We start from the raw sequence: 17,937 nt of genomic DNA on the forward strand, positions 1-17,937 counted from the left end.
GTAGACTGTTTACGGAGGGATGGTATACAGTACCTCTCTTCATGCCAGCACAGCTTTCCCTCCAGTAATCCCAGACCCCCTCCCTTTCAGAATGCAGAGTGAGATCCCTGTGTATTGCCCCCCTCCCTCCTCCCTTCCATAATGCAGAGTGAGACCCCTGAATAACAGAACTTACCTTTGCTGGCGACAACTTCTGCCTCTGAGGAGTCACTGGCTTTTTAAATCGTGAATGGGACGGCACGTGACGGCCACCCGTTCAGCAAAAAATCCGTAAATGTCAGTGGAGAGGCGGCATAATCAGTATAGGTAAGTACTCTTTACCATATGCTAATTGTGGTATCGCCGCCAAGGTCCCACTGCTGCCGATAATATGCGGCAGGCCCTTCTCGATGTCGCGGGTCGTGGCAAGACTCTCCCTGCAGCATTATACCAGCCCCCGTGCCGTGATCTGTGGCTTCGAAAGGCCAGTAAAATTCAGCCTATTATGAGTATTTGACCCGTTCCCCACCATGCTCCCCCCCCAGCCACACTGACCTCCTTCCCCCTCCCACCAGTGTCGCGCCTCCTTTCCCCGGACGGGGATCTGAAGGTGCGCGAGTGCCATCCGCCGCGCCGAAGATCGCAGCGAGACATCAAGATCTAAGGTAAGTGTATGTAAATTAATTAATTTTATTGATTTGAATGTTCAAATTGTAGTCCCATTGCCCAGCAGCAGGGGGGGCGGGCGGTGGGGGAGTGGGGGGGAGCTGCCATGGAGCCTCACCGCCGCTGGGAGGATTGGTCCGTGGCGGGCCTCATCCAGAGCCGTCTTCAGGCCCCGCCCCCACCATGGATCACGATGTCGAGGTCTTTTTAAAATCCAGCCCAATGATTTTAAAATGCAACATATTGGGAAGAGGGGAACGTAGACCATCAAAGACAGGAATGGAGAAGGGGTGGGACTTAACACAGGGAAGGATACATGCAGCAGTGTACTGGACATGATAACCTTTATGCCAGTGGGGACGTGTGGAAGATGGAAGGCCAATGCGGAGAGCTGAAAGGAAAGAGCAGAAAATGCTGAAAACATTCAACAGGTCAGGCAGTGTCTGTGGAGAGAACAGAAAAGTTTGCGTTTCAGGTACAGTTCCGATAGTGGTAGAATGTAGAGGAGTAACCAAGATTTCAGGTGTCAAAAGCCATGTAGGTGGATTTGAGATTGATGCAGAGGTGGGAATAAGAGAATTTCATTCACCAGTTGCTCCACATTGGTCACACAATGCACAGCTGTGCTGCAATCGCAAGACTTTTCACTTACACTCTCGAGCACAGAAGCAGACAAAATAGATCAAATAAAATTAAGCAAGGGAATGAAAACATTACGTTTTTTGCAAAAAAATGGAACTTAAGACTATGCAAACTAACTGAGTGAATTTTAAGCATATTTTCTCTGATAAAATCTTGCACAATATTTTCATTTGCTCACTGATTGCAGACTGTGGGGTGGGTTTGGGGTACACTTTCTCTGCTTTTATTTGCAGAAAGATCAGAAAGATGTTCATCATAACATTTGTAAAATTTCCCTACAGATAACTGAAAGGGATTTTCCCCATGTCTTGGGTTGTCTGCTGGTTTCAGAATTTGTTTTTCTCTCCATGCTCAACACTCATACCTGAACTTCAAAGTGAACTGAAATGTTCAGGAAAGCATACAAACAGTATGTTGGGCCAGAATTTTTAGCCTTTTGATGACCTGATAAGTATTACTAAAGGCCTATCAACTTCTCTGACACTGAAAATTGACAATGAAAAGAGAGGAGTATCATCCTTTTTGGTATTAATTGATGTTGGAGATTTTAAAACTGTCAAATTCAGAATTTTAAAAAAAACTTCTCCTTTCTGTCTCTTTCTTTCCTTCTCTTTATTTCTTTTTCTGTACCTGATTTGACATTGAATGCACCCACTCTAATTTACATTTCCTTCTCAGTCCTTGCATGTTTAATTTCACAATCTTTCAATGACTGGAGAGGCAGTCGGCGGACCTGGGAAAAGGCGGATCCGGAGTAGTAGCTGTAAATAAAGAGGAGGGATCGAGGCCCTCACTTACCTGAAGATCAGAGAGGCAGTCGGTGGACCTGGGAGGAGGTGGATCCGGATGGGTAGCTGTAAATAAAGAGCGGGACTCGAGCCCCTCACTTACCTGAAGACCGGAGGGGCAGTCGGTGGATCTGGGAGGAAGGCTGTGGCTGTGTCGGTGTGCATTGGGTTTGAAAAGTGAAAGAAAAAAACAACGACATCACGGAAAGTCCATAAGCTGATTGGTTGTTAAGTAACAGTTGTTGGTGCCTGTAAATAGCTTTAAAAAAGCAGAAAAAAAGGTTCTTTTTTTAAACTCTCAAATAGCTACCTTGTAAGTGGTAAGGTTATACTACTCAGGTTTTAGTTAGTGTAATTTATTAATAACAACTAATTAGAATAGTGCTGTTTGGACAGAGAGTAAGTTGGTGTGTGAGGGACTTCACTGACTAGGGGAAGGAGGTGCTCTTTGCTGTTTTTTCTTTTCTGCCTTTTCAGCCTCCACGGTACAGGGGAAGAAGCAAGTAACAGGTAAGTTATTCTACTTATTACATTAGCAATAATTAGTTTGTAAAGCTAAGTAATGGCAGGGCAGCTTGGCCAAGTGGTCTATGCCTCCTGTGGTATGTAGGAAGTCAAGGACGAACCACATGTCCTTGACAAACACATCTGCAGGAAGTGTCACTACCTGCAGAAGCTTGAGCTCCGGGTTTCAGAACTTGAGTGGCAGCTGGAGTCACTGTGGCGCATCCGTGAGGCAGAGAATTACATGGATAGCATGTTTCAGGAAGTAGTCACCCCGGAATTAAGAGGGTACAGGCAGAAAGGGGCTGGGTGGCTGCCAGACAGACAAGAAGGTCAAGGTAGGCAGTGCAGGAGTCCCCAGAGGGCATCCTTTTTAACCGGTATTCAGTTCTGAGTACCAATGGGAGAGAGGGTTCCTCTGGAGAGTGCAGCAAGAGTCATGACCAGAGCACCATGGGTGGCTCAGCTGTGCAGGGAGGGAGGAGAAAAGACAAGAGAGCAATAGTGATAGGGGATTGTATAGTTAGGAGAACAGATGGGTTTTTCTGTGGTTGCAGTTGTGATTCCAGGATGGTATGTTGCCTCCCTGGTGCAAGGGTCATTGATATCACTGAGCGGCTACAGAGCATTCTGGAGGGCAGGGGTGCACAGCCAGAGGTTGTGGTCCACATTGGCACCAACGATATAGGAAGAAAGAGGGATGAGGTCCTGCAGGCTGAGTTTAGACAGTTAGGGAAGAGATTAGCAAGCAGGACTTCAAAGGTAGTAATCTCCGGAGGAAATGGGCGAGGTGCTAAATGAGTACTTTGCATCAGTATTCACCAAAGAGAAGGACTTGGTGGATGATGAGCCTAGGGAAGGGAATGCAGATAGTCTCAGTCATCTCATTATCAAAAAGGAGGAGGTGTTGGGTGTCTTGCAAAGCATTAAGGTAGATAAGTCCCCAGGGCCCGATGGGATCTACCCTAGAATACTGAGGGAGGCAAGGGAAGAAATTGCTGGGGCCTTGACAGAAATCTTTGCATCCTCATTGGCTACAGGTGAGGTCCCAGAGGACTGGAGAATAGCCAATGTTGTGCCTTTGTTTAAGAAGGGTGGCAAGGATAATCCAGGATAAGGATAAGGCCGGTGAGCCTTACGTCAGTGGTAGGGAAACTATTAGAGAGGATTCTTCGGGACAGGATTTACTCCCATTTGGAAACAAACGAACTTATTAGCGAGAGACAGCATGATTTTGTGCAGGGAAGGTCGTGTCTTACTAATTTGATTGAGTTTTTTGAGGAAGTGACGAAGATGATTGATGAAGGAAGGGCAGTGAATGTTATCTATATGGACTTTAGTAAAGCCTTTGACAAGGTCCTGCATGGCAGACTGGTACAAAAGGTGAAGTCACACGGGATCAGAGGTGAGCTGGCAAGATGGATACAGAACTGGCTCGGTCATAGAAGACAGAGGGTATCAGTGCATGGGTGTTTTTCTGAATGGAGGGATGTGACTAGTGGAGTTCCGCAGGGATCAGTGCTGGGACCTTTGCTGTTTGTAGTATATATAAATGATTTGGAGGAAAATGTAGCTGGTCTGATTAGTAAATTTGCGGATGACACAAAGGTTGGTGGAGTTGCGGATAATGATGAGGATTGTCAGAGGATACAACAGGATATAGATCGGTTGGAGACTTGGGTGGAGAAATGGCAGATGGAGTTTAATCCAGACAAATGTGAGGTAATGCATTTTGGAAGGTCTAATGCAGGTGGGAGGTATACAGTAAATGGCAGAACCCTTAGGAGTATTGACAGGCAGAGAGATCTGGGCGTACAGGTCCACAGGTCACTGAAAGTGGCAACGCAGGTGAATAAGGTAGTCAAGAAGGCATATGGCATGCTTGCCTTCATCAGTCGGGGCATAGAGTATAAAAATTGGCAAGTCATGTTGCAGCTGTACAGAACCTTAGTTAGGCCACACTTAGAATATTGCGTGCAATTCTGGTCGCCACAGTACCAGAAGGACGTGGAGGCTTTGGAGAGGGTACAGAGGAGGTTTACCAGGATGTTGCCTGGTCTGGAGGGCATTAGCTATGAGGAGAGGTTGGAAAAACTCGGATTGTTTTCACCGGAACGACGGAGGTGGAGGGGCGACATGTTAGAGGTTTACAAAGTTATGAGCGGCATGGACAGAGTGGATAGTCAGAAGCTTTTTCCCAGGGTGGAAGAGTCAGTTACTAGGGGACATAGTTTTAAGGTGCGAGGGGCGAATTTTAGAGGGGATGTGCGAGGCAAGTTTTCTACACAGAGGGTGGTGAGTGCCTGGAACTTGCTGCCAGGGGAGGTGGTGGAAGCAGATACGATAGCGACGTTTAAGAGACATCTTGACAAATATATGAATAGGAAGGGAATAGAGGGATATGGGCCCCGGAAGTGCAGAAGGTGTTCGTTTAGGCAGGCATCAAGATTGGTGCAGGCTTGGAGGGCCGAATGGCCTGTTCCTGTGCTGTACTGTTCTTTGTTCTTTGTTCTTTGTACTCCTGAGGCCATGTGCTAGTAAGTATAGAAATAGGAGAATACACCAGATGAATGTGTGGCTGGAGGGATGGTGTAGGAGGGAGGGCTTCAGATTTCTGGGGCATTGGGACCGGTTCTCGGGAAGGTGGGACCTGTACAAACCAGATGGTCTACACCTGAACAGGACTGGGACAAATATCCTTGCTGAAAGGTTTGCTAGTGTTGCTGGGGATGGTTTAAACAAATTAGAAAGGGGGATGGGAACCTGAAAGTAGTTTCGGATAGGACAAATTCAGGGCAGGGAACGGGAGGTAAAAAATTAGCGAGTGACTCTGAAATACAGAAGAAGCAAAGGTTAAAAAGTGTGCAGCACAGTAACCTGGCAGTGTTAAAAGGTATCTATTTATATGCAAGGAGTATAGTAAATAAAGCCAACGAGCTGAGGGCACAGATAGACACATGGCAACACGATATCATTGCTACTATGGAAACATGGCTTAAAGAGGGGCAAAAATGGCAACTCAAAATCCCTGGATGTAGAGTTTTCAGGCAGGGTAGAGAGGGGGATAAAAAAGGAGGGGGAGTAGCATTATTGGTTAAGGAATCGATAACAGCTGTGAGGAGGGATGATATGCTAAATGAATCATCAAATGAGGCCATATGGGTTGAGCTCAGAAATAAAAGAGGGGCAGCCACACTACTCGGAGTGTACCACAGACCCCCAAATAGTGAGAGGGAGACAGAAGAACAAATATGCAGGTACATTTCTGACTGCAAAAACAATAGGGCAATAATAGTTGGGGATTTCAATAATCCTAATGTCAAATGGGATATAGACAGTGTGAAGGGCACAGAGGGCACAACATTCTTGAACTGCATTCAAGAGAATTTTTTAACCAACACATTACAAGCCCAACGAGAGAGGGCGCAGTTCTAGATTTAGTCTTTAGTAATGAAGCTTGGCAAGTGGATGAAGTAGGAGTGGGTGACCAGTTTGGAGATAGTGACCATTATACAGTTAGTATTAGCATAATCATAGAAAAGGACAAAGATTAAACAGGAGTAAACGGTCTAAATTGGGGGAAGGCAAATTTTACGAAACTGAGAGGTGATCTGGCGAAAGTAGACTGGATGCAGCCACTTGAAGGAAAATTAGTGGCAAACCAGTGGGAGGCATTCAAAAGCGAAATTCTACAGGCACAGTGTAGGCATGTCCCCGCAAAGATAAAGGGTGGTATGGACAAATCTAGTACACCCTGGTTATCTAGAAGCATACAGGGTAAGTTAAAGCAGAAAAAAAAAGCTTATGATGATCGCAAGAAACATAATACTTTAGAAAGCCTACAGGAGTATAGAAAGTGCAGGGGTGAAGTAAAAAAGGAAATTAGAAAAGCAAAGAGAGGACATGCAAAATTATTGGCAGGTAAAATCAAGGAAAACCCAAAAATGTTTTATCAGTACATTAAGAGCAATAGGACAACTAAGGAAAGGATAGGGCCCGTCAGAGATGTACAAGGGAACTTATGCATGGATGCAGAAGATGTGGGCAGGCTTCTTACTGAGTTTTTGTCTCTGTCTTCACAAAGGAGAGGGTTGATATAGACATTGTAGTTAAAGAGGAGTGTGAAATATTAGATACAATAAACATAATGAGAGAGGAAGTACGAGAGGGCCTGACATCCTTGAAAGTGGATAAATACCAGGACTGGATGGATTGCATCCCAGCTGTTAACGGAAGCCAGGGAGGAAATAGCAGATGCGCTGAGGATCATCTTCAAATCCTCACTGGATACAGGCGAGGTGCCAGAGGATTGGAGGTCTATGAATGTTGAACCATTGTTTAAAAAGGGTGCGAGGCATAGGCCAAATAATTATAGGCCAGTCAGTCTGATGTCGGTGTTGGGTAAATTATTAGAATCAATTCTGAGAGACAGGATAATCTGCCACTTAGAAAGGCATGGATTAATCGGGGATAGTCAGCATGGATTTGTTAAGGAAGGGTCATGTCTTACTAACTTGATTGAGATTTTTGAGGAAGTAACAAGGAGGATTGATGAGGGTAGTGCAGTGGATGTGACCTACATGAATTTTAGTAAGGCATTTGACAAGGTCCCACATGGCAGACTGGTCATTAAATTGAAGCCCATGAGATACAGGGGAATGTGGCAGGTTGGATCCAAAATTGGCTCAGGACAGGAAACAAAGGGTAGTAGTCGACAGATGTTTTTACGAATGGAAAGCGGTTTCCAGTGGAGTTCCATAGGGCTCAGTGTTGGGTCCCTTGCTATTTGTGTGATATATGAATGATTTTGACTTACATGTGGGAGGCATGATTGAGAAATTTGCTGATGACACAAAAATTGGCCATGTAGTTGATAGTGAAGAGGATAGCTGTAGACTCCAGAATTATATCAATGGTTTGGTTGAGTGGGCAGAAAAGCGGCAAATGGAATTCAATCCAGAAAAGTGTGAGGTAATGCATTTGGGGAGGGCAAACAAAGCGAGGGAATACACAATAAACAGGAGGATATTGAGAGGGGTAGAAGAAGTGAGAGACCTTGGAGTGCATGTCCACAGATCCCTGAAGGTGGCAGGACAGGGAGATAGAGTGGTCAAGAAGGCATATAGAATGCTTTCCTTTATTGGCCGAGGTATAGAATACAAAAGCAGGGATGTAATGCTGGAACTGTATAAAATGCTGGTTAGGCCACAGTTGGAGTATTGTGTACATTTCTGGTCACCACATTACAGGAAGGACATAATTGCTCTGGAGAGAGTGCAGAGGAGAGTTACAAGAATGTTGCCAGGGCTTGAAAGTTACAGCTATGAGCAATGATTGGATAAACTAGGGTTGTTTTCGTTACAACAGAGGAGGCTGAGGGGTGACTTAATTGAGATGTACAAAACTATGAGGTGCCTAGATAGAGTAGACAGGAAGGACCTGTTTCTCCTAGCAGAGAGGTCAATTACCAGGAGGCACAGATTTAAAGTGATTAGTAGAAGGATTAGAGGGGACATGAGGAAAAACTTTTTCTTTCAGAGGGTGGTGCTGTAACCTGCAAGGATGCTGGAAGGTGGGATTAGATTGGGCAGCTAGTTTTTTTTGGCCAGCACAGATATGATGGGCTGAATGGCCTCCTTCTGTGCCATAATTTTTCTATGGTTCTATGGTGATTAGTTAAGGAGATATATAGTCACTTTCCCTGTTCATTCAGCTTCCAGACACTGAGTTTCCCTCGCTGTGACATTATCGGCTCGTACTTTCAGCAACTTGCCAATCAAAAAAATGTTTAAAACCTAAATGTCCAAGGGAAAGATGAACTAAAGGTGGACACCATTAGATGCCCTGTTACAGCAAGTTATGGCCCAATATTTTTGTTGCTTCTCCTTCTAAAGGAAAATGAAATTTTCATTTAGGTTTAGTCATGTCCTGAGACAGCAGCCTGGAGCTAACTTGACAAAACTTTTTTTATTTTATGTTCATGCAACTCAGGAAAAAAGAGGACTGCCAGTTGTTTTTCTGGTATAAAAATACAGGGATGTTGGGATTGGTGGAGAATGTGGGAAGCCAGCCAGCATTCTATGTTTTGCAAGAGGAAACGATGGTAACATACATGAGTTGATGACATCAGTACTGGCTCAGACCAGATGACAGATATATAAAAATGAATGTCAGAAAATTTTTCACAGATGCTGAAAACTCACTGTTATGAAGAAATGGATCACCTAAGCAACCTTTGTGAAACATGTTCCCAACAAAAGAAAGTGTAAGTGCTTATTGCTTTCTGTTATCATTAGCATTGTGTTTCTCTGTTTGTTCAATTTGTCTCAACTCTTTTCAAGTCCAGAATTTGTTTCACGATAGTTTTAAATGAAATAACATTGTATTATGTTTTAATCACAGAAAATTCAAAGCCATTTTGCTAACAACCCAAACTGGCTAATATCCATCATCAGCTCACTGAAGTTCTTAAAGTGAAGACTGATCTCTAATGTACTGGAATTTGCTGTCAGCTCATGAACTAGTCTCAATGATACAGAAAGTGAATTACAGCACCTACATTTTTCTTATAGCGAAGTTTGGAAGGGCTGTCATCAAAATTCAGGAGTATATCTGTGAGAAAGAGTGAGTGTGTATGTGTGTGTATGAGTGTAGCTGTGTGTGTGCAAGTGAGAGACTGTGTGAGAAAGTGTGTGTGAGAGATTGTATAGGAGAGAAATTGTTGAGAGGGCATACATGAGTGAGTGTGCATGTAGAAAAGGGTGTATGAGTGTAGTGTATGTGTGAGGGTACATGTGAGAATGAGAGAGGGTACGTGCGTGCATGTGCGTGAGTGTGAGGCAGTAGGTTGGCCTAGAACTGAGATGAAAGTACAGCTTCTACTAATAAGGTAGTAACATAACACATTCTGAAAACAGAGTGGCATTTCCTGCATCACATTTGGGAAAAAAGAGCTCATTCACTTTATTGGCATAAACCACAAGATTTGGGGAATGTATTTAAAACTAGCAATATTCAAAGAAACGGTTACAGTGTAAAATTGTACCCATGTTTTGTTTCAATACCATTGGATTTTGTAAAGCTTTTACAGTTAATGGCTTCAGCAGCCATTCAAATAAATAGGAAACTCCACTTTAGGTAAGGTCTGGTTTGGAAGGCACAAGCAGTTGACGCCATTGCCGGGGACGGACAGCCCGCCTCTTCCATGGTGGTCGGGAGGCGGGATGCCCTGGCTATTTACATGAGCCACTGTGCAGGAGATTGCGGCGGCTCTTTGGCTTGCGGTCCGCATGTGCGGGCCGCCATTTTTTTTAGCATGCCACGGCTCTTAAAATCCAGCCTGAAGCGTGTAAACAGAGTTTCCTCCAATGTTACAGGGGCAGAGGGGGAAAAGCCCAATCTTATACCAATTAAAACATGCTTATTTTGGTTAATGAAGAAAACACTTTTTGTGCTGTTCATAGTTGCTCTCTATCTTCCTAGTGATTAATTAATTGTATGACTGTGAATAATTGGACTATAAGGTATTAATTTTAATTCAATTATTTTTAATGATTAGGTGATTCAAATCTCTTTGCACTTGTTAGATTATGTTCTCTTTCCTCACTTTAATTTGCAACAGAATAACTTTCCTCATTACAGTTCCGAAAAACAGTTTTGTGACTGATCGCTGCCTTCGAAACTAGACATAAGATGCCACGGCCTGTTTAAAATTACATTTCAAATGTGAAAAATAAAGTTATTTCTGATCAAACTCCAATGAAAACAGATATGATTAGTTATTGTACACTGACTCCAGCACAGCCGGGGAAAAAAGAAACAATGGAATGTTAAGGAGCTAACATTTCCAACAGTGGGATTACAATCCACCTCTGCTCCAATCTATACAGCATTGGCTGACTCTATTTCCGACTTGTACTGTTAACATTGTTAGAAGCTCAAAAAGGGATATTCACAAGAAACATATCTTAATGAAACTTATTGAAACTGTGCTCTTAATAAATTTACAGAGTTTACATCTATTAATAACTAACAGGGACATTAGTGTGATAGGCCATTTTTATAAACACAAGGTGATACAGAATTTTATTTTCCTTCATTCTGCTCTGGTCCTTACTTTCAATGCAACTTAATCAGACTTCCCTCTTAACACACACTTCCAAAATGTAGCTGTGACCTGAAATGTGTTTCCCCCAATTGAAAGGCACTTAAGCAAGACTTGTGAAAAGAGGGGTCAGTTTGCATTACCCGAGGACTCACATCTGGAAAATAAAAATAACTTGCATCCACTTCGGCATGAATAGTTACAAATGTGGTTGTCTCTTACATGCCCTCTGAAATGGCCAAGCAAGCCACTCAGTTCAAGGGCAGTTTGGGATGGGCAGTAAATGCTGGCCTGGCCAGCGATGCTCACATCCCACAAAAACAAATACAAAAAAAAGAATTACGGCTATGTTATTTCACTGGGAGAGTGCGTTTCTTATACATTTACTGTAGCCACTTGAGTTTGGAATACTGAAATATTTATAAATGGTTCTGAAACTATTAGTTCAAAATGGATAAGATACACGAGTAGATTCAAATTCCCCCGGTACATTGTACAAAGTCCCACAAGCCCTTAGAATCAGCACCATCTAAAAAAAATCTTGAACATCTCAAACTATGCAAAGCAATAACCCTACCAATTATCAAAGTGTGCCTCAACAACATCCTCATGGCATCATCCTTTACTGTTGGACAATAAATGCCCTTAATGCCAAGTGAGAGACGCATATTAAACTTGAGAGGTTTAACATTCGGAATCCCAGGGTTAGAATAGATGTTTCCTGGTGTTGTCTGAGAAATGAAAGACTTTCATTTAAATAGCACCTTTCACAACCTTAGGATGTCCCAAAGTGATTTGTAACCACTTTTGAAGTGTAGTCACTGTTGTGATGTAGGAAATGCAGCAGCCAATTTGCAAAAGCTTCCACAAACAGCAATGTGATAATGAGCAGATAATCTATTTTAATTATGTTGGTTGAGGAACAAATATTGGCCAGGACACCCTGCTCTTCTTCAAAATAGTACAATGGGATCTTTTAGGTCCACCAGAGTGAACATATAGGGCCTCGCTTAATGCCACACCTGAAAGACAGCACTTCTAAATCTGCACTGGAGTGTCAGCCTAGATTTTGTGCTCAGACCTCTGGAGTAGGACTTGGACCCACAAACATCTGACTCGCACATGAGAGTACTACCTGAGATGAGAGTTATGGCTGACACCATGAAGAAAATACCGGAGGGTCTAGGACAAAGAGGATTAAATGGTTTGATGATATTGGACCTAATGGCTTCAAGGAAGATGTAACAGAACCTGCAGGACCAATTTCCTTGTCAAAAGACAGGCAATTTCACTGACTAGAGTACCTTAAAAAAAATCTCCTGGTCTTTTCATAAACTTTGAGGAATCTTTTTACAACCTAACCCTGAAAAGCTGCTGCAAATGTGAGTGATGCCATTACTGGCCACTTCAGTTCAGCTTCTTCTGCTAAGGGCTGTAGAACAGGGGATATGATTTCCTTTAAAAAAAATTGCTCCCAAGCTTAAAGCTTATGAATGAAAGGTCACAGACCTTAAATGTTAACTCTGCTTCTCTCTTCCCAGATGCTGCCTGACCTGCTGAGTATTTCCAGCATTTTCTGTTTTCATTTCAAATTTCCAGCATCTGCAGTATTTTGCTTTTATTGAAGCTTATGAACATGGTCATCTTAAATTGAAAGTCATTATGAAAAGGAAGTAACTTCTTTTCTCTTTCACAGAACCTCTATACAGCCAAAGGGTCCCCAGCACACAGATTACCTGCCTGTCCTGAAGAGATACCTGGTTCTGAAATACATTCAGTACATGATCTTGCCTTCTACAAATATTGTGGTGCTGGCTGCAGGAGCCGTCGGAACACTCTACATCTCAGTCTTCCTCTTGTCTCAGACTGTGTCCAGGAAATGCACTGCAGTCTTCATTTGCCACCTGGCAGCAGCAGATGCAATGCTTGTGCCTGCCATCTTGGTCGAAGTTTGTCACCAAGTGGTTGATGTCAAATTCGCATCGGATGACTTCATCCGTGGCCTTATTCACAATTTCCTGGTAGCGAACAACCATGTCAGTTCTCTGATCTTAAGCTGTATCAGCCTGGAAGCTTTTCTCATAACTCAATTCCCTGTGCAATCACGTTATATAAGGACTGTAAGACACGCTAGAAGGACTAGCACGCTTGTCTGGATTGCCGTACTCACACAATGTATTATTTTACAAGCTGAATATGCCACCAGTAATGACATTACTGCTTCAGGCTTTGAAAAAGCCCCTCTCTCAGGGTTATTCCAATGTTTTCTGCTGATAGCTCCTGTTGTTAGAGTACTGTTTAACACCATAATCACCTGCTTCAGGTTTGTTAATGTATTCTTCTACTATAAAGTTTACATCGCCAGATCCTACTCTAGGCATTTCTCAAATAGAATAGGCCGCTGCTCTTAACATATATTGCTGCATTAATTTAAAACATTGTAATTTATTCAGTATTTTAGGTATTAACAATGAAATATTTATAATTAAATATTTATTACTTGACAACATGCATCTGAAAATTAGAAGGTTGAAGCTTGTGATAGCAGATGCTTTGCCAATGTCTCATTTTACTGTGATACAGTCTCCCATGACTTCACTGCTGAATCAGCCTGGAAGGAATCCAAGGGAGATCTCGCCAACAGTGAGTCAGAGCAGGCCCAACCTTTAAAAGTCTGTTGGAATGAATTAATGCTTCCAAGCATTAAAACGTCACTGTAATTCTTACGTCTGGAACCAGCAGGTCAAAAGGAATATCGCAGGTTTCTGACAAATTCCAGACAACCGTCAGTTTGTTTTGTTTTGTTTTGTTTTATAACTGAAGCGGAAGTTCGTGGAGATTTACACGTTGTGAGTGGAATCAGTTACAGCTGCAGCAATATGTAACAGCTAATTTAGCAGTTTCGAAACCTCTTCAGAAGTTAAAAACGTAATTTCAATCCTTTCATTGCAATGGCAAATAGATCACATTTGTTGATGCATTAAAATGTTAACTTATGTATTTGTATTAAACATGGTATGTATTGGGAGGACCATGAAACTCATTGATCGGTTTACCCTCTCATGAACTTTTAATCCTCTGCTAGCATTCGGTATGCAGTGAATTCACGGGATTTATAGTTTTTATGAGCTATCTGGTACAGAATACACAGTAGTACAATAAATACACAAGATTCTACGATGATTGCTGAGAGAAATTAATTCCTGTGGCAAAGAGTTAGGCTTCTGCCCGCTATTACATGTACCTTACATTCCTAACCTCAATCTGGCTATCTGCTACTTGTTAATAAACCTCCAGAGGATGACTTGGCAAATTTTCTGTACAAGAATTAGTTGGGCAGCAGAGCAGCTGAACTATTTAGTGGAGAATGTGCTCCAGTGGTGATTTTGCTGCAGTATTTCCCTAACTGGTTCTCCACAGAGAGGTATAGAAAACCAGAATACAAAGCACTCCACTTCTTTGATCAGGAATCCTCCCCCGATCAGCAGACCCATTCACCCGCCTCCAGCATTCTCCCTCCACCTGGACCCCTCCGTCTGGCCTCTTACCCACTCTTGATTTTTTCATTGAAAACTGTCGGTGAGACATCAGCCATCTCAATTTCTCTGCCCCCCACCCCCCACCCCCCTCACTCACTCTAACCGCTTTGAACTTGCTGCACTCAGTTCTCTCAGGTCTAACCCTGACATTGTCATCAAACCTGCAGACAGGGATGGTGCTGTTGTTGTCTAGTGTACCGGCTTCTACCTTACACAGGCTCAGCGCCAACTCTCAGACACTTCTTTCTACTTCCCCTCGGACCATGACCCCACCACTGAACATCAAGCTTCTGTCCACAGGACTGTCACTGACCTCATCTCCTCTGGAGATCTTCCCTCTACAGCTTCCAACCTCATTGTCCCACAACCCCAGACAGCCCGCTTCTACCTCCTTCCTAAAATCCACAAACAGGACAGTCCTGGCAGACCCATTGTTTCAGCCTGTTCCTGCCCCACTGAACTTATTTCTTCCTATCTTGACTCTATCTTTTCTCCCCTGGTCCAGTCTCTTTTCACCTACATCCGTGACTCTTCTGACGCCCTACATCATTTTGACAATTTCCAATTTCCTGGCCCCAACCACCTCCTCTTCCCTATAGACGTCCAATCTCTTCACACCTCCATCCCCCACCAGGGCAGTTTGAGGGCTCTCCACTTCTTTCTTGAACAGAGGCCCAACCAGTCCCCATCCACCACCACCCTCCTCTGCCTGGCTGAACTTGTTCTCACATTGAATAACTTCTCCTTCAACTCCACTCACTTCCTTCAGGTAAAAGGTGTTGCTATGGGTACCCGCATTAGTCCTAGTTATGCCTGTCTTTTTGTGGGATATGTTGAACATTCCTTGTTCCAATCCTACTCAGGCCCCCTCCCCCAACTCTTTTCCAGGATATTGATGACTGTATTGGTGCCGTTTCCTGCTCCCGCCCCGAACTGGAAAACATTATCAACTTTGCTTCCAATTTCCACCCTTCTCTCACCTTTGCATGGTCCATCTCCGACACTTCCCTTCCCTTCCTCGACTTCTGTGTCTCCATCACTGGGGATAGGCTGTCTACTAATATCCATTATAAGCCCACTGACTTCCACAGCTACCTCGGCTATACATTTTCACACCCTGCCTGCTGTAAGGACTCCATTCCATTCTTTCAGTTTCTCGGTCTCCGACGCATCTGCTCTGATGATGCAACCTTCCACGACAGCGCTTCTGATATGTCTTCCTTTTTCCTCAACCAAGGATCCCCCTCCACCGCTGTGGTTGACAGGGCCCTCTACCGTGTCCGGCCCATTTCCTGCATCTCTACCCTCATCCCTTCCCCTCCCTCCCAGAACTGAGACAGGGTTCCCCTTGTCCTCACTTTCCACCTCACCAGCCTCCACATTCAAAGGATCATCCTCCGCCATTTCCGCCATGTCTAGCGTGATGCAACTACCTCCATTACCCCCAACACCTCGTCCCCTTCCCACGGCACCTTCCCATGCAATCGCAGGAGGTGTAATACCTGCCCTTTTACCTCCTCTCTCATCACTATCCAAGGTCCCAACCATTCCTTTCAGTTGAAGCAGTGATTTACTTGTACTTCTTCCAATTTAGTCTCCTGTATTCACTGCTCACAACGCGGTCTCCTCTACATTGGGGAGACCAAACGCAGATTGGGTGATCGCTTTGTGGAACACCTCCGTTCAGTCCGAAAGCATGATCCCGAGCTTTCAGTTGCTGGCCATTTCAGCACACCCCGCTGCTCTCATGCCCACATCTCTGTCCTGGGATTGCTGCAGTGTTCCAGTGAACATCAACACAAGTTCGAAGAACAGCATCTCATTTACCGATTGGGCATGCTACAGCCTGCCGGACTAACATTGAGTTCAATCATTTCAGAGCATGCCGGGCCCCCCTTTTTATTTTTAGTTATTTTTTCTTTTTTATTTGCTAATTTTAATAGTTTGTTACATCATTCATTTTTTTTTTACCATGTGCCTACCCACTGTCTTTTTTCATTTTTGTGCTTTGAGCCAGGGCTGTTCATTTTTCTGTCAATTAACACCCTCTCTGCACTAATGCTTTCAGCACACCATTAACATACCCTTTGCCTTTGCTCCAAGACCTTCTGGTTAGGCATTTTCTGTGACCCTCTGTCCTACCAACACCTTGCTTTTTGTTATCTTTTGCCCCATCCCTGCTTTATTTGCTTAAAACCTATCACATTTCTAACATTTACCAGTTCTGATGAAGGGTCACTGACCTGAAACATTAACTCTGCTTCTCTCTCCACAGATGCTGCCAGACCTGCTGAGTATTTCCAGCATTTCTTGTTTTTATTACAAAGCACTCCAGATTGTTCAAGTTCCGACTGATTGCTCAAAAGAGACACCAGGGCGGAGGAGGGATGGGAGTTATTTATCTCACTATTCTTTCAGGTTGAAAATGTTGCCATTTGAAATGTATAAAATAAAACTGAAGAAATAAATTAAAAATATTTATGTCTTGTGAATGCATGGAACAAAATAATTCAATAAAATTAACAATTTCATATAAAAACAGAAAACGTTGGAAATACTCAGCAGTGAGGGCAGGATCTGTGGAGAGAGAAAAGCATTAACGTTTCAGGTCCAGTGCTAACAAAACGTCAACCTAACTCTGTCTCTTACTCCACAGATACTGCCAGGCCTGCTGAGCATTTAAAGCATTTTCTGTTTTTGTTTCAGATTTCCAGCATCCACTTTTGTAACAATTTTATGTACTAGACTAGTAATTGAGAGGCATGAACTAATTCTACAGAGAACCGGGACTGGAGTTTATTCTGGCGACAGGATGTGCTGGCAGCCGGCTGTAAAGCGAGGGGTGGGGGAGGCGGGTGCAGGGGATGGGGGCGGGGAGACACCACCTCAGCCCTCCATTAGATTCCTGGTGCTATTTAACGACAGGCAGCCAATTAACTGCCTGCCGTCGGGGCTGCCATCCCTTTGAGGAAAGAGGTCCCGCCTCCAGAGCTGCCGGCCAATCAGAGGGCTGGCAGCTCTGCAGTACCGGCAGCGTCACTGGGAGCGGTGGCCATTGCCAGTACTGCAGGAGGCCCTGCAGCGGAGAGAGATCGGAGACCCCAGAAAAATAAGTGGGGTCGCGGTCACCAGGGCCATTCAGGCAGGCCCTGGTGACAGGGTGGGGGTGGATGTTACTGAGGGTGGAGGGGTCTTCCCGGGGGCCCTGGATCACCCTCAAAGGATAGACCCCACCGACCCTGCTAGGAGGCAGCAAGGTTTTACCCTGCATCTCCCCTTCACCTTCCATTAAATTGAGGTGGAGACAGGAAGAGGCCCTTAGTGGACATTAATTGACTACTTAGTGGCCTCAACTGGCCTGGGGTAGGAAGGCCATCCTCACCCCGGACTAAATCGGAAGGGGTCGCAAAGGCAACAGGCACTCCTCCCCTGCCTTCTCACATAATCTTATGGGCCCCCTGCATCCGTTCCAATTCCTAGGGTGTCCATAAAATTCAGGGCTGGAGTTCAAATCCCCTCAGTGCAGTTGGAGAATTTGAACTCAGTTTGAAAGAAATCTGGAAACAAAAAGTTGATTTCCGTCTAAGTGACCAATGAACTGTCGGATTATCATAAAAACCCAACTGGTTCACTCATGTCCTTTAGGGAAGGAAACTTTCCCCCCTTACCTAGTCTGGCCAATATGTGACTCCAGTCCTGCAACAACAGGGTTGAC

General features: G+C 44.1%; 1 protein-coding gene across 2 annotated transcripts; it reads left to right on the plus strand.

Moving 5' to 3' along the window:
• The first annotated feature begins 2,380 nt into the window (after positions 1–2,380).
• LOC137377747 (proteinase-activated receptor 1-like) lies at positions 2,381–16,645 on the plus strand. 2 transcript variants are annotated; one of them, XM_068047745.1, is made up of 3 exons: positions 2,381–2,585; positions 8,768–8,844; positions 12,380–16,645. In XM_068047745.1, the coding sequence occupies exons 2-3, from the start codon at positions 8,768–8,770 to the stop codon at positions 13,092–13,094; spliced, it is 792 nt and encodes a 263-aa protein (XP_067903846.1). In that variant the 5' UTR covers positions 2,381–2,585; the 3' UTR covers positions 13,095–16,645. The 2 variants fall into 2 exon arrangements, with proteins under 2 accessions (XP_067903846.1, XP_067903845.1); XM_068047744.1 differs by lacking the exon at positions 2,381–2,585 and having other exon boundaries at positions 8,721–8,844.
• Positions 16,646–17,937: the final 1,292 nt, after the last annotated feature.

Source organism: Heterodontus francisci, chromosome 15, assembly GCF_036365525.1.
Source record: "Heterodontus francisci isolate sHetFra1 chromosome 15, sHetFra1.hap1, whole genome shotgun sequence".
Classification (NCBI taxonomy): Eukaryota; Metazoa; Chordata; class Chondrichthyes; order Heterodontiformes; family Heterodontidae; genus Heterodontus; species Heterodontus francisci.

Excerpts from the sequence above, each read along its gene's own strand:
- LOC137377747 (XM_068047744.1), top strand. The coding sequence starts at position 8,747 with ATGTCAGAAAATTTTTCACAGATGCTGAAAACTCACTGTTATGAAGAA. Across the intron at positions 8,845-12,379 it reads TGTTCCCAACAAAAGAAAGT|AACCTCTATACAGCCAAAGG; the intron begins GTAAGTGCTTAT and ends TCTCTTTCACAG.